The following is a 15,896-nucleotide window of genomic DNA, read 5'->3' as shown; positions in this document are numbered from 1 at the left end:
TACTTTAAAACAAACAAAAAAATACTTTAAAACAACTATACTCCAGTAAAAACTAATTTAAAAAATAATGGACAAAACAGACTTCAGAGCAAAGACTTAGTGACAGAAGGTTATTTCATGATGATAAAGGAATCAATTTATTATGATGACATAACAATCCTAAATGTTTATGCATCTAATACCAGAAGGAAAAACTGATAGAACTGCAAGGAGAAATGAACAAATCCATAATTATAGTCAAAGATTTCACTGAAGGCTCTCAAATAACTGACAGGACAGGTAGACAGAGAATCAACAAGGATATTTAACACTATTAATATATTTGACCTGATTGACATTTATAGAACACTTGACCTTACATCAGCAAAATACACATTCCACTCAGGTACACAGGGAACATTTACCAAGAAAGACAATACTCTAGTTCATACAACAAGCCTCAACATATTTAAAAGGATTCATACAAACTTATGATCACAGACTGAAACAGAATTAATAAAAAAGTTCTCTGAAAAAAATTCTCTGGAAATCTACAAATGTTTGTAAAATAAATAGCATACTTCTAAACAATCCATGGGTTTACACTGGAGTCAAATCACATTCAAAAATATGATTGAATTAAAATGAAAACACAGTATATAAAAATTTGTGGATTGTCACTAAGGCAGCACTTAAAAGGTAATTTATAGCATTAACTGTTTATATTAGACCAGAATAAAGGTCCAAATCAATAACTTCAGCTCTCAACCTTTGGAAACTAGAAAAGAAAGAGCAAATGAAACTCAAAGTAAGAAGAAGAATGGAAGTGATAAAGATCAGAAAATTAATATATGAAACAGAAAACAGAAAAAATAGAGAAAAATTAATGAGACCAAAAGCTAGTTCTTTGAGGTCAATAATACTGATCAACTTACAGCCACTCTGACAGGGAGGAAAAGAGAGAAGATGCTAATTACAGATATCAGGAATGAGAAATATGACATCACTTTAGAATTTATAGGTGTTAAAAAGGATAACATGAATGACATAATGAATGATTTCAGGCCAATAATTTCAACAACTTAGATGAAACACACAAATTTCTTGAAAGACATAAACTACCAAAGCTCAGTTAGGAAATAATAGATAACCTGAAGAATTCTACTATCTATTAAAGAAATTGAGTTTATAATTTCTCATAAAGAAAACTCCAGACACAGATGACTTCACTGGTGAACTCTACCAAACATTAACAAAAAAATAACACCAACTGAGCAACAAAAACTCTACTAGAAGATGTAAAACGGAAGTGTATTTTCCAATTCATTCTATGCAATAAGCATTACCCTAACAGGAAAAGAAAACCAGAGACCAGTATCACTCATGGACACAGGCACAAATCTTCTTAAACAAACTATCAGCAAATCAAATCTAACACTATATTTAAAAAAGAACACACCAAGACCAAGTGGAGTTTATTCCAGGAATGCAGTATTGGTTCAACTGTTGAAAAATTAATATAACTGACCATACTAACTAACTTCAAAAAACTGATCATTTTGTTTGCAAATATTTTCTTCCATTCTGAGGGTTCACTTTTCCTTTTAGTTATGGTTTCCTTTGCTGTGCAAAGGCTTTTACCTTTGATTCAGTCCCATTTGTTAATTTTCGCTTTTATTTTCATTACTCAAAGATGTAGATTGAAAAAGATCTTGCTGCGATTTATGTCATGGAGTGTTCTGCTTACATTTTCCTCTATGAGTTTTATAGTATCCGGTCTCATACATTTAGGTCTTTAATCCATTTTGAGTTTAGTTTTGTGGATGGTGTTAGGGAGTGTTCTATTTCATTATTTTATATGGAGCTGCCCAGTTTTCTCAGCACCACTTATTTAAGAGACTGTCTCTTCTCCATTGTATATTCTTGCCTCTTTTGCAACAGATTAGGTGTGTGGGTTTATCTCTGGAATTTCTATCCTGTTCCATTGATATGTATTTCTTTTTGTGCCAGTATGGATTAATCTTTCCAAAAATACACAAACAGCTTATGCAGCTCAATGTCAAAAAACAACCCAATCAAAAAGTAGACGGAAGATCTAAACAGATATTTCTTCAAAGAAGACATACACATGGCCAAAAAGCATATGAAAAGATGCTCAACATCACAATTATTAAAGAAATGAATGTCAAAACTACAATGAGATAGCACCTCATACCAGTTAGAAGGGCCATCATCAAAAAATTTATAAACAATAAATGCTGGAGAGGACATGGAGAAAAGGGAATCCTCCTACAGTGTTGGTGGGAATGTAAACTGGTATAGACACTATGGAGAACAGTATGGAGATTCCTTAAAAAATTAAAAATAGAGCTACAATATAATCCAACAATCCTACTCCTGGGCATCTATCCAGAGAAAGCCGTAAGTCAAAAAGATACATGACCATTCACTGCACCATTATTTACAATACCTAGGACATGGAAGTGACCTAAATGTCCATCTACAGAGTAATGGATAAAGAAGATGTGGTATAAATATATGACGATATATTACTCAACCACTAAAAAGAGTGAAATAATGCCACTTGCAGCAACAAGGATGGACCTAGGGATTGTCATACTGAGTGAAGAAAGTCAGACAGAGAAAGATAAAGATAATGCTAACACCTACATGTGGAATCTAAAAAAAGGGTACAAAAAATTTAAAAGGGGTACAGATGAACTTATCTGCAAAACAAAAATAGAGTTACAGATGTAGAAAAGAAACTTGTGACTACTAGGGTGTAAGGGGAAGGAGAGACAAACTGAAAGATTGGTACTGACATATACACACTACTGTATATAAAAGCAATAACTAATAGGGACCTACTGTATAGAACAGGGAACTCTACTTAATACTCTGAAACAGCCTATATTGGTAAAGAATCTAACAAAGAGTCAACATATGTATATGTATAACAGACTATCTTGGTTGCACACCTGAAACTAATACAATACTGTATTAATACTTTAATTAGTATTAAAGTATACTCCAATAAAAGCTTTTTAACTTGATAATTTCAACAGATGCAAAAACAATCATGACCAAATTCAACATCCATTTCTAATTAAAAACATCTAGGAAACTGGAAACAGAAGGGAACTTTCTCAATCTGATAAAAATTATCTATGAAAAACCTATAGCTAACATCATACTTAATGATTGAAAATTGGATGGTTTCCCTCTAAAATCAGGAAAAAGTCAAGGATGTCTGCTCTTTACCAATTTTACTCAACACTGTGCTGGAGATTCTAACAAGAACAATAACGCATGAAAAACTGCACCCAGATTGGACAGAAAGTAGTAAAATTGTCTTTATTTGTAGACAACATTACATCCACAAGAAAGCTACTAGAAGCAATAAGTGAATTTAGAAGTCTGTAGGATACAAGATCAATATCCAAAATCATTTGTATTTCTACATACTAGCAATGAACAATCAGAAACTCCAAGTTTTTTTCAAAATGCCATTTGAAATAGCATAAAATATATAGTGTACTTAAGGATAAATCTGACAAAAGATGAATAAGACTGATATGATAAAAGATAGAAAAGATCTCTGAGAGAAATTAAAGAGCTAAACAAATGGAGGTATATAACCCCATTTCACAGATTGGAAGATGTTGATTCTCTCCATACTGATGTATATATACATTCAATGGAATCCCAGTCAATATTTACTTTTGTAGAGATTGAAAAAACTGATTCTAAAATTCAGAGATGTACAAAGGACTTAGCCCAAACAATTTGAAAGAGAAGAATAAAGTTGGAGGACCAACACCACCTGATTTCAAATTTACTATATAGCTACATTAATCAAGACAGTGTGGGAATGGTGTAAAGATAAATAGATTGGTGGAACACAATGAAGAGTCCAAAAAGGGACCCATACACATATGACAGCTGATTATCATTAAAGGTGCAAAGGCAATTCAGTTGGGAAAGGACAGAGTTTATAAATAAATGAAACAGGAATAATTAGGTAGCCATGTGCCAATAAAGGAACTTCAATCCATACCTTAAGTCAAAAAAATGCAAAATGGATCACAGAACTAACCATAAGCTTTAAACCTAAAACCACAAAATTTCTTGAAGAAAATATAGGGAAAACTTTTTGTGACCGTGGATTAAGTAAAGATTTCTTAGTTACAATACCAAAAAAATCCATAAAAGAAGAAAAAAATACAAATTAGACTTCATCAAATTTGTCATGAAATACACTAAGAAAATAAAAAGAAAAAAATTTATAAAACACATATCTGATAAATAACTTGTATTTAAAATATATAAAGAACTTTCAAAATTCAATAAAAATATAAAAGCTCCTTATATAAAACCAAGCAAAAGATTTGTATAAACACTCCACCAAACAAGATGTATGGATGTCAAATATTAGACATTATGGAAATACTAATTATAATCTTATCATGATATCTCTACCTGCTAATTAGAATGACTAAAGACATTTTCCAGTGGACAATTCCAAGTGCTGGTGAGGATGCAGATCAACTGGAACTTTAATACACAGCTAGTTAGAGCATAAAACTGTAGAGCCATTTTAGAAAAGAGCTTGGCAGTTTCTAACAAACATATACTTATCATATGACCCAGCAAACTTATTCCTCGATATTTACCCTAGAGAAGTGAAATCTTGTCCGATATCCACCTAGTTCCTATTCCTTCAGTAGGTAGACCTTTTGCTTTTATTTTTATGCAACCTTCCACAGTTTCTTGTTGCATGGTTGTATCATCTTTACATAGGGAAGCTAGCATATATATATATATATATATATTCAACTCCATTGTCTTAAAGACTACTATTTTCTTTTATGGTCAAAGATGATTATTCTTTGTGTTAACAGACAAATATAACTTATAAGTAACATTTATACCTCTGCCAGAGTTGCCCTCCACGATTGAAATCTTGAATATATAAAACTGAGTGAAAATATTTCTAGGATCACGTTGTGCAGCTTCTATAACTGCCTTTTTAGCCTGAAAAAAAAAAAAAACAAAATATCAGTGTGCTTTTATAAAACACATAAGGAAGACCTTACCATATTTTACTAATGCTATCAATATAGTCACAATGGCTTAGGGACACTCATAATGAAAAGACATGAACATAAGAAAAATCTTTAAAGAACCGTCCTATCACAATGCAATAGAAATCAATACTTCTGCTCCTGAAAACAGGGCACATTATATATGTCAAACCAACAAAACACATTTTATATGTCAAACCTACTTAAAACAAGCAAAAATGTTGGATAACATTTTTTTTTTAATTCCAAAAGCAACTGACTAGTAAAGCAATTACCAAGAAATATCTAAGGAAAAGTGAGATCCCACAGAAGTAAACGGAGATTTAAAGCCACTTAAAACATTTATTTATTTATTCATTTATTGGCCATGCTGTGCAGCATGTGGGAACTTAGTTCGCCAACCAGGGATCAAATCCGCACCCCTGCATTGGAAAAATAGAGTCTTAACCACTGGACCACGAGAGAAGTCCAGCCACTTTCTTTTTCTGGTGGGCATTTGTAAACCTAGGCAAATGCTAACTTTAACTTAGCAAAACTAGGTCAGTAAAATAGACATCAAAGCTCAAGAGACCATATTCTTAGGCTAAGGGTAAATCAGAAGTAAACTCACTTTTATCCACATTCTCAGGAGACTGCAAAAAAAGTTACCTTGGTTCTGAGAAAAATGAAAAATATAGGGTAGGGAGAACCAATCCCAAAGGTATAATATGAACAGACTCTCTCGTGTATTTACAGCCCCAAATCATATTATATGGGAGGCCAAAAGATATCAAGCTATGAATTTATCTTTCATTGATATCAAACGGGGAGCTGACTGTGGCACAGACCATGAATTTCTTATTGCCAAATTCAGATGTAAATTGAAGAAAGTAGGGAAAACCACTAGACAATTCAGGTATGACCTAAATCAAATCCCTTACGATTATACAGTGGAAGTGACAAATAGATCCAAGAGATTATATCTGATAGAGTGCCTAAAGAACTATGGATGGAGGTTCGTGACATTATACAGGAGACAGGGATCAAGACCATCCCTAAGGAAAAGAAATGCAAAAAGGCAAAACGGTTGTCTGAGGAGGCCTTACTTACAAATAGCTGTGAATAGAAGAGAAGTGAAAGGCAAAGGAGAAGCAGATCAGACTCTGTCATCTAATGCATTAGTTACTCTTTTCAACTTTAGGTCATATGTACACTCAATCAATAATCACAAAAGATCTTCATCTACATATTATTAATTTAAATCCATATGGTATGTATCACAATTTGATATTCAACTGCATACTTTTTACATTCTAATTATTTCATGTGCATAAATCTCATTTTCACAATAGTATTTTAAGTTTATCTATAGAAAGGATCATGTCCTTTATTTATTTATCCTTTATTATCATGTCCTTTATTTATCCTATAGTTGCTGTTGTTCAGTCACTCAGTCATGTCTGACTCTTTGCGACCCAATGGACTGCAGCATGCCAGGCTTCCCTGTACTTCACCACCTCTCGGAACTTGCTCAAAACTCATGTCTTTTGAGTCAGTGATGCCATCCAACCATCTCATCCTCTGTTGCCCCCTTCTCCTCTTGCCCTCAATCTTTCCTCGCATCAGGGTCTTTTCCAATAACTTGGCTCTTCCCATCAGGTGACCAAAGGATTGGAGCTTCAGCTTCAGTATCAGTCCTTCCAATGAATACTCAGGGTTGATTTCCTTTAGAATTGAACAGTTTGTTCTTGCTTTCCAAGGGACTCTCAAGAGTCTTCTCCAGGACCACAATTCAAAAGCATAAGTTCTTTGGCATTCAGCCTTCTCTATGGTCCAACTCTATGTCTGTATATGACTACTGGAAAAACCATAGCTTTGACTATACGGACCTTTGTCAGTCAAGTGATTTCTCTGCTTTTTAATACGCTAAGTTTGTCATAGTTTTTCTTCCAAGGAGCAAGCATCTTTTGATTTCATGACTGCACTCACCATCTGCAGTGATTTTGTAGCCCAAGAAAATAAATTCTGTCACTGTTTCCCCATCTGTTTGCCATGAGGTGATGGGACCAAATGCTGTGACCTTAGTTTTTGGAACATTAGGTTTTAAGACTGCTTTTTCACTCTCCTCTTTCAACTTCATCAAGAGGTTCTTTAGTTCCTCTTCACTTTCTGCCATTAGGGTGGTGTAATCAGCATATCTGAGATTATTACATTTCTCCTGGCAATCTTGATCCCATCTTGAGCTTCATCCAGCCTGGCATTTCACATGATGTACTCTGCATATACGTTAAATAAACAGGGTGACAATACACAGCCTTGACACACTCCACTCCCAATTTTGAATGAGTCTGTTGTTCCATGTCCAGTTCTAACAGTTGTTTATTGATCTGCATATGGGTTTCTCCGAAAGCAAGTAAGGTAGTCTGGTATTCTCATCTCTTTAAGAATTTTCCAGTTTATTGTGATCTACACAGTCAAAGGCTTTAGTGTAGTCAATGAAGGAGAAGTCCATGTTTTTCTGGAATTCCCTTGCTTTTTCTATGATCCAATGGATGTTGGCAATTTGATCTCTGATTCCTCTGCCTTTTCTAACTCCAGTTTGTACATCTGGAAGATCTCCATTCACATACTGTTGAAAGCTAGCTTGAAGGATGTCAAGCATAACCTTGCTAGCATGTGAAATGAGTGCAACTGTGCAGTACTTGAACATTCTTTGTACAAGGCATAGATTGTGTGTGTGTGTGTGTGTGTGTGTGTGTGTGTGTGCGCTCAGTCAGTCACTCAGTAGTGTTTGACTCTTTGCAACCCTATGTACTGTAGCCCATCAGGCTCCTCGTTCATGGGATTATCCAGGCATGAATGGAGTGTGTTGCCATTTCCTACTCCAGGGGATCTACCGAATTCTGGGACTGAACTTGGGTCTCTTGCATCTCCTACATTGGCAGGTAAATTCTTTACCACTGCGCCACCTGGGAAGCCCACCAGGCATAGATTAGGTTTTCAATAAATATTTGTTGACTTAAAACCTAAATTATAGTGTTTTTACATTATGGCTGTACCGAGAATGAGTCAACATCAATCTTCACCTCAGGGTTATTTAAATGTTAATTTTCTTTTACATCCATACAGAAACGTTTGTGGGGAAAGCTATACCTGCCAAAGAATCACAAAATTGCTTCAAAATCACTGACAAGTTATTATTGTACAAACAGAGGCCACAGTGCCATCTAGTGAATGTTACTCGTTTACTTCTGTTGATCACAAGCTCATTTTCACTCCTATAATGGAAAGGCATGATTTTTGGTATTTCATATAGCAAACAGAATCAATATAAAACCAGCACATGAGACATGGTTGGTTGCACTTTAGGTCTTATAAATATTCTATAAATAGTCTCATCTTGGGGCTGTTGTAAGTCTTATGACCATACTGTGCTTTGAGATTATGCTTTAGTTTTATCAATCTATAGTGATACAATGACATTCATGTATCTAAACTGCAGATACAAGCTGAGGATGGAATTTCTGTACTGAGTTAAAGAGTACTCAATTGTGTATTACTATTAACTTATAAACTATCACCAAAAGACTCCATTATCCCTCTTAACAAATATTAAAGTTTTATTATGATTTGCAGTAAATTCCATTATATCAAGTTGTAATAAATTGCTCGTATACTTGTAACCCAAGCTCATTTCTCCCATACAAAGTCTGTCCATTCAAGTCTATGACTTTTACAAACCAAACACTTTAACATCTTCGAAAATAATAAAATTAGGGTATTGGGCTTAAGGTGCTACAAGTTTCCTGAAGGCAGAGTTGATGTCTATGAAACTGCAGAGTTTAATATTGCCTCACAAAATATACTGGAGATACTGAATAGATAATGGTGATTAAAAATTTACATTTCTACAAGTTAGAAAATAAAATAAAGAAACTACCTAAATTTAGCATTGTTATCTCAGAGTGATGTCACCAAATGCATGAATTGATGAATCTGTAACATAACCTACTAAGAGTTCAGAAAATAGACGCTCCAACTTCTTTAACCCATTCAAATTGACTTATGATCTATGATTCAATGTTTCATGTTAAAAGAAAGAAACTGAGCTAGAGAAACGAATAATGGGATGATTTTTTAAATAATATAATCTCATTCACTTCTGATAATCAAAGACACTCACATATTTGGTTACTTTTAATTTCCAGTTATCCACAATAGGAAGGACAGAAATAGCATGAACAAATAGAATTCCTACATCAGGGAAACTGACAACCATTTATGGACTCTCTATGACTATTTTTTTAATATAATGAGTGTTTACTATGCAATAGGCTCTATGCTAGATATCAGACAAAATAAAGATATGGCCCTATCTTAGAGGAGGTATCAATTTAATAGGGAGCTAAGATAGGTATAGGGCTTCCCCATGCCTCAGGGTAAAGAATCTGTAACGCAGGAGACGTGGGTTTGATTCCTGGGTCAGGAATATTTCCTGGAGGAGGAGATGGCAACCCACTCCAGTATTCTTGCCTGGAAAATCCCATGGACAGAGGAGCTTGGTAGGCTACAGTCGATAGTGTCGCAAAGAGTAGAACATAACTGAAGTGACTTAGCATGTGAAAACTAAGAAATTTTATCTGATTCAATAAACATAGTTTTGTAAAATTTCTGAACAATGCTCAAATAGATCAAGGGAAGGAGTGAAAAAAATCACATAATAAAATTAACCAGGCTAGGTGGGAATAGCAAAATAGTAAAATATGATGAACTGTGTGATTTTTTTCACCTTTCTATCTCTCTTAGTGCACAGTAGACTATTCTTACATATGGAGGGTATCAAATCGGTATCTGGTAAGTTTAAGACTAGAAAAATAAAATGGAGAAATATACTAATAGTAATCAAGTAGGCAATCTGGTCTTAAATGATATAATCACAAACTGAGTATACATATTAGAACACACCTGGTTTCCTGCTGTCTTATTCTTCCCATCCTCACTACTAATACCATTTGAACTCCCAATTATAGGCTCAGTCCTACACTAGGCTCTAGATCCAAAGCTAACACAAAGGAAATTTAAGAAGCATTGCCTCAAGTCTTAGAAAACTCTATTATCTATTCACTTTGTATTCTCTTTTAGGTAATTGCAGTCTGGCTCCCCATGCCTGAGCTCCACTCTTTAGAGCCACGAATCCCAGTCACTTGAGGTTTGGAGCTTGACCTTGCTTTTTTCAATCTATCTACACATACGCCCAGTGATGTAAAGATTTTAGCCCTGCATCTGAGTCCAAATCTCAGTGACTGAAGACCTGTTAACTGATTGATGAGCTTATGTGATACCAACCACCTATGTGCCTGACTTATGGAATCTTTCCAACTTAAATTTTCCCCGCTGCCATAATCTTCTGATTTGTTCATTAGGATACCCTGATGCCAACTGCTTTACTGAGCTGAAGGCAACTTGTTCATCTCTGTAACTTCAGAGACTATTACAGTATCTCATACTATATTCTATCCATCTTGATGAGCTGATGAGATATCCCTCCTTGGCCTGCAGATGTATCCATCTCCCAGCTCTAGGTCTCAGTACTTCTCAATCTGCCAGATTAACACAAATCATAGAAGTCACAAAAGCTTTGTGATTCTCTTTTTTATATGTCTTTAAGTAAGCAGTGGGAAATTATCTTTCTGAAATAGTTAATGGTATTCTGAGCAGAAATATAATTAATTAGGTAACAAAATCTATGTGACATCTTTTCAGGTCTTTAAATAAATAGTAGTCAACTATCTTTCTGAAACAATTAAATGTTAGCCTGTGTAGAAATACAATAAGGTAAATAAACTTTCAACTTCTCTTTCAGGACTGTGAATTTATAACAAACTAAATGGTAAATACTCTTGTGAAAGAAAATCTTAAGTATTCATTCAAACAAATAATCCTTCAAAGTAAACAAATCTTCAAAGAAAAGTGTCTAGAATTACCATCTTTAATCACATATTTTCCCCTAAATTTGTCATTAAAACTTAAAAAGCAACCAAAACCTTCATACTGGGTCCATACTTGTCCATCCCGTTTCTTTGTCCTACGACAAGGCAATATACTCCCTTCCCATCATGTGCATACTATTATGATAAGCAAAGGAAGAAATGTCCCAATTGCTTTGGGAAGTACGAATGGCTCTATCCTCAAACGAGTTTTATCTATTTTACCTTCTAGAATTTTGTCCTGATAAGAAATCAATTGCTGAACTTTTTAAAGAGTGGTAGAAAGGCAAGAGCTAACCCAGAAAGTAAAAGAATGATATTTCATCCAAATATCTGTTCAAACTGAATGCTTCACCAAAAAAGTGTTTACCTTAAAATTTATTCTGCTTCAAAGGACAATACTGCAGATGGTTAGTAGCAGATAACCCTGTTCATGAATTCCAATGATACACTACCTTTCAGAACAGAGTGTTAAAAATAAACAGTAAGCAATGGAATTAAGAGTCTATAAATTCTTTCTCCTATTCGGAAGTTCTACTTATTAATGTTCATAGTGTGTGTGTCAGGAAATTACCAATTTGGCTTTGTCCTGTATGAAGGAACTCTCAGATATCCTAACCTAACAGTCAAGATATCACATTGTAATTATCTCTCTGGCACTGCCTGTAACAACATATGCTATCTTTGAAAAAAACATAAATCAAAAGACCTTATCAAATTGTCCCAAATGCAGGTAACAAGAAGCCATGTTCCTCTGTAGCTTGGCCAAGTCCAGATCAGATTGATCAGCTGCATAAAATCTCAGAGAATAACAGTACCAGTGCAAAGCATCATCAAAATTTTGTACCTAAAGTTTAAAAAGAAATAACAAAATTACAGAGATATCTCTACATTTGATCCTAATTGGTCCAAGTCATCTCTAGAAACAAAAAATGGTAATGCTTAAATTTTTAGTCAAATAAAACACATCTTTAGTTGGATGCTAAGTGCATTTTATTACCAGCCTTGATGAATATGTCATAGTGGCAATCAATATTCTCTCTTCTTCCCTCACATCAACAAAATTAAAAGGCAATATATGAAATTAGAGAAAATGCCTGCAAACTACATATTCAATCAGAATATGACCCATCAGAACAAGACCCAGTTTACCCCACAGTTAGTATCTCCCAACAGGAAGCTGCCATAAGCCTCTTATCCTTACCTGTCCGAGGTCAGACAGAATGAAAACCACAATCACAGAATATTAATCAAACTGATCACATGGAGCACAGCCTTGTCTAACTCAATAAAACTATGAGCCATACCATGTAGAGTCACTCAAGATGGATGGGTCATGGTGGAGAGTTCTGACAAACCGTGGTCCACTGGAGAAGGGAATGGCAAACCACTTCAGTATTCTTGCCTTAGGAACCCCATGAACAGTATGAAAAGGCAAAGACATAGGACACAGAAAGAGGAACTCCCCAGGTCAGTTGGTGCCCAGTATGCTACCGGAGAAGAGTGGAGAAATAACTCTAGAAAGAATGAAGAGACAGAGAAAAAGCGAAAACAATACCCAGTTGCGGATGTGACTGGTGATGGGAGTAAATTCCAATCCTGTAAAGAACAATATTGCATAGGAACCTGGAATGCTAGGTCCATGAATCAAGGTAAATTGGACATGGTCAAGCAGGTAATGGCAAGAGTGAACAGTGACATTTTAGGAATCAGTGAACTAAAATGGACTGGAATGGGCGAATTTGATTCAGATGACCATTATATCTACTACTGTGGGCAAGAATCCCTTCGAAGAAATGGAGTAGCCATCATACTCAACAAGAGCCCAAAATGCAGTACTTGGGTGCAATCTCAAAAACGACAAAATGATCACTGTTCGTTTGCAAGGCAAACCATTCGGTATCACAGTAATCCAAGTCTATGTCCTGACCAGTAATGCCAAAGAAACTGAAGTTGAATGGTTCTATAAAGATCCACAAGACCTTCTAGAACTAACCCCCAAAAAAGATTTCCATTTCATCATAGGGGACTGGAAGGCAAAAGTAATAAGTCAAGAGATACTTGGAGTAACAGGCAAATTTGGCCTTGGAGTACAAAATGAAGCAGGGCAAAGGCTAACAGAGTATTGCCAAGAGAACGCACTGGTCATAGCAAACACCTTCTTTCAACAACTCAAGAGGCAGCTCTACACATGGACTTCACCAAATGGTCAATATTAAAATCAGATTGATTATATTCTTTGCAGCCAAAGATGGAGAAGCTCTATACAGTTAGCAAAAATAAGATTGGGAGGTTGACTGTGGCTCAGATCATGAACTCCTTATTGAAAAATCCAGACTTAAATTGAACAAAGTAGGGAAAACCACTAGGCCATTCAGGTATGACCTAAATAAAATCCCTTATGGTTATACAGTGGAAGTGACAAATAGATTCAAGGGATTAGATCTCATAGACAGAGTGCCTGAAGAACGATGGATGGAGGTTCGTGACATTATACAGGAGGCAGGGATCAAGATCATACCCCCAAAAAAGTAATGCAAAAAGGCAAAATGGTTGTCTGAGGAAGACTTATAAATACCTGATAAAAGAAGGGACGCTAAAGGGAAAGGAGAAAAGGAAAGAGAAACTCATCTGAATGAGAGTTTCAAAGAATAGCAAGGATAGATAAGAAAGTCTTCTTCAGCGATCAATGCAAAGAAATAGAGGAAAACAACAGAATGGGAAACACTAAAGATCTCTTCAAGAAAATCAGAGATACCAAGGGAACATTTCACGGAAAGATGGGCACAATAAATGACAGAAATGGTATGGACCTAACAGAAGCAGAAGATAATAAGAAGAGGTGGCAAGAATACACAGAAGAACTATACAAAAAAGGTCTTAATGATCCAGATAATCACGATGGTGTGATCACTCACCTAGAGCCAGACATCCTGGAGTGTGAGGTCAAGTGAGCCTTAGGAAGCATCACTATGAATAAAGCTAGTGGAGGTGATGGAATTCCAGCTGAGCTACTTCAAATCCTAAAAGATGATGCTGTGGAATTGCGGAACCCAATATGCCAGCAAATTTGGAAAACTCAGCAGTGGCCACAGGACTGGAAAAGGTCACTTTCCATTCCAATCCCAAAGAAAGGGAATGTCAAAGAATGTTCAAACTACTGTACAATTGTACCATCTCACACGCTAGCAAAGTAATGCTCAAAATTCTCCAAGCGAGGCTTCAACAATACATGAACCAAGAATTTCCAGATTTTCAAGCTGGATTTAGAAAAGGCAGAGGAACCAGTGATCAAATTGCCCACATCTGTTGGATCACAGAAAAAGCAAGAGAGTTACAGAAAAACATCTACTTCTGCTTTATTGACTATGCCAAAGTCTTTGACTGTGTGGATCACAACAAAATGTGAAAAACTCTTATTTAAAGAGATTGGAATACCAGACCACGTTACCTGCCTCCTGAGAAATCTGTATGCAGGTCAAGAAGCAACAGTTAGAACCAGACATGGAACAACAGACTGGTTCCAAAATGGGAAAGGAGTATGTCAAGGCTGTATATTGTCACCCTGCTTATTTAACTTATATGCAGAGTACATCATCGGAAATTCAGGGCTGGATGAAGCACAAGCTGGAATCAAGACTGCAAGGAGAAATACCAATAACCTCAGATACGCAGATAACACCACCCTCATGGCAGAAAGTGAAGAGGAACTAAAGAGCCTCTGGATGAAGTGAAAGAGGAGAGTGAAAAAGCCAGCTTAAAACTCAACATTCAATAAACTAAGATTGTGGCATCTGGTCCCATCACTTCATGGCAAATAGATGGGAAAACAATGGAAACAGTAAGAAACTTCATTTTCTTGGGCTCCAAAATCACTGCAGATGGTGACTGCAGCCATGAAATGGAAGGATACTTGCTCCTTGAAAGAAAAGCTATGACCAACCTAGACAGCATATTAAAAAGCAGAGACAACACTTTGCCAACAAAGGTCCGTCTAGTGAAAGCTTTGGTTTTTCCAGTGGTCATGTATGCATGTGAGTGTTGGACCTTAAAGAAAGCTGAGCACCAAAGAACTGATGCTTTTGAACTGTGGTATTGGACAAGACTCTTGAGAGTCCCTTGGACTGCAAGGAGATGAAACCAGTCCATTCTAAAGGAAATCATCCCTGAATATTCATTGGAAGGACTGATGCTGAATCTGAAGCTCCAATACTTTGATCACCTGATGCAAAGAACTGACTCATTTGAAAAGACCCTGGTGCTGGGAAAGATTGAAGGCAGGAAGAGAAGGGGACAACAGAGGATGAGATGGCTGGATGGCATCACCAATTCAAGGGACATGAGTTTGAGCAAGTTCTGGGAGTTGATGATGGACAGGGAAGCCTGGCCTTCCTCAGTCCATGGGGTCATAACGAGTGGGACACAACTGAGCAACTGATCTGAACTGACTGACATATTCAATATGGAATTACCCAAAATATATAAGTAACTTCTACAACTCAGTAGCAAAAAATAAAAACAGAAACAGAAACAAACCAACAAAAATCCCTAAAACTCCATTAAAAATGTGCTAAGGATCTGGGCAAGCTTTTCCAAAGAAGATACACAAATGGCCAATAGGTACATGAAAAGGTGCTCAGCATCACTAACCATCAGGGCAATGCAAACCAAAATCACAGTGAGATATCTCCTCACAGCTGTCACAATGGCTAGCATCAAAAAGACAAGATTAACAAATGGTAGGGAGGATGTAGAGAAAAGGTAAACCTTGTATATTGTTGGTGGGAGTGTAAACTGGTATGGCCGCTATGGAAAACAGTATGCAGATTTCTCAAGAAATTAAAAATAGAACTACAATTCAGTAATC

At 35.9% G+C, this 15,896-nt stretch overlaps 1 protein-coding gene across 2 annotated transcripts in view; it reads right to left on the bottom strand.

Moving 5' to 3' along the window:
• TEX11 (testis expressed 11) overlaps nucleotides 1-15,896 on the bottom strand; it is a 247,746-nt gene that overhangs the window by 86,896 nt on the left and 144,954 nt on the right. For both annotated transcript variants that reach the window (XM_043897600.1, XM_043897601.1), the window contains 2 exons: nucleotides 11,739-11,876; nucleotides 4,911-5,013 (listed from right to left, as the gene is read on the bottom strand). In XM_043897600.1, coding sequence (XP_043753535.1) covers nucleotides 4,911-5,013; nucleotides 11,739-11,876 — 241 coding nt within the window. The remainder of the gene's footprint in view (nucleotides 1-4,910; nucleotides 5,014-11,738; nucleotides 11,877-15,896) is intronic.

Source organism: Cervus elaphus, chromosome X (genome assembly GCF_910594005.1).
Source record: "Cervus elaphus chromosome X, mCerEla1.1, whole genome shotgun sequence".
NCBI classification, from domain to species: Eukaryota; Metazoa; Chordata; class Mammalia; order Artiodactyla; family Cervidae; genus Cervus; species Cervus elaphus.
The sequence above is the reverse complement of the archived record's forward strand: the minus strand, read 5'-3'. Positions and strand labels throughout refer to the sequence as shown.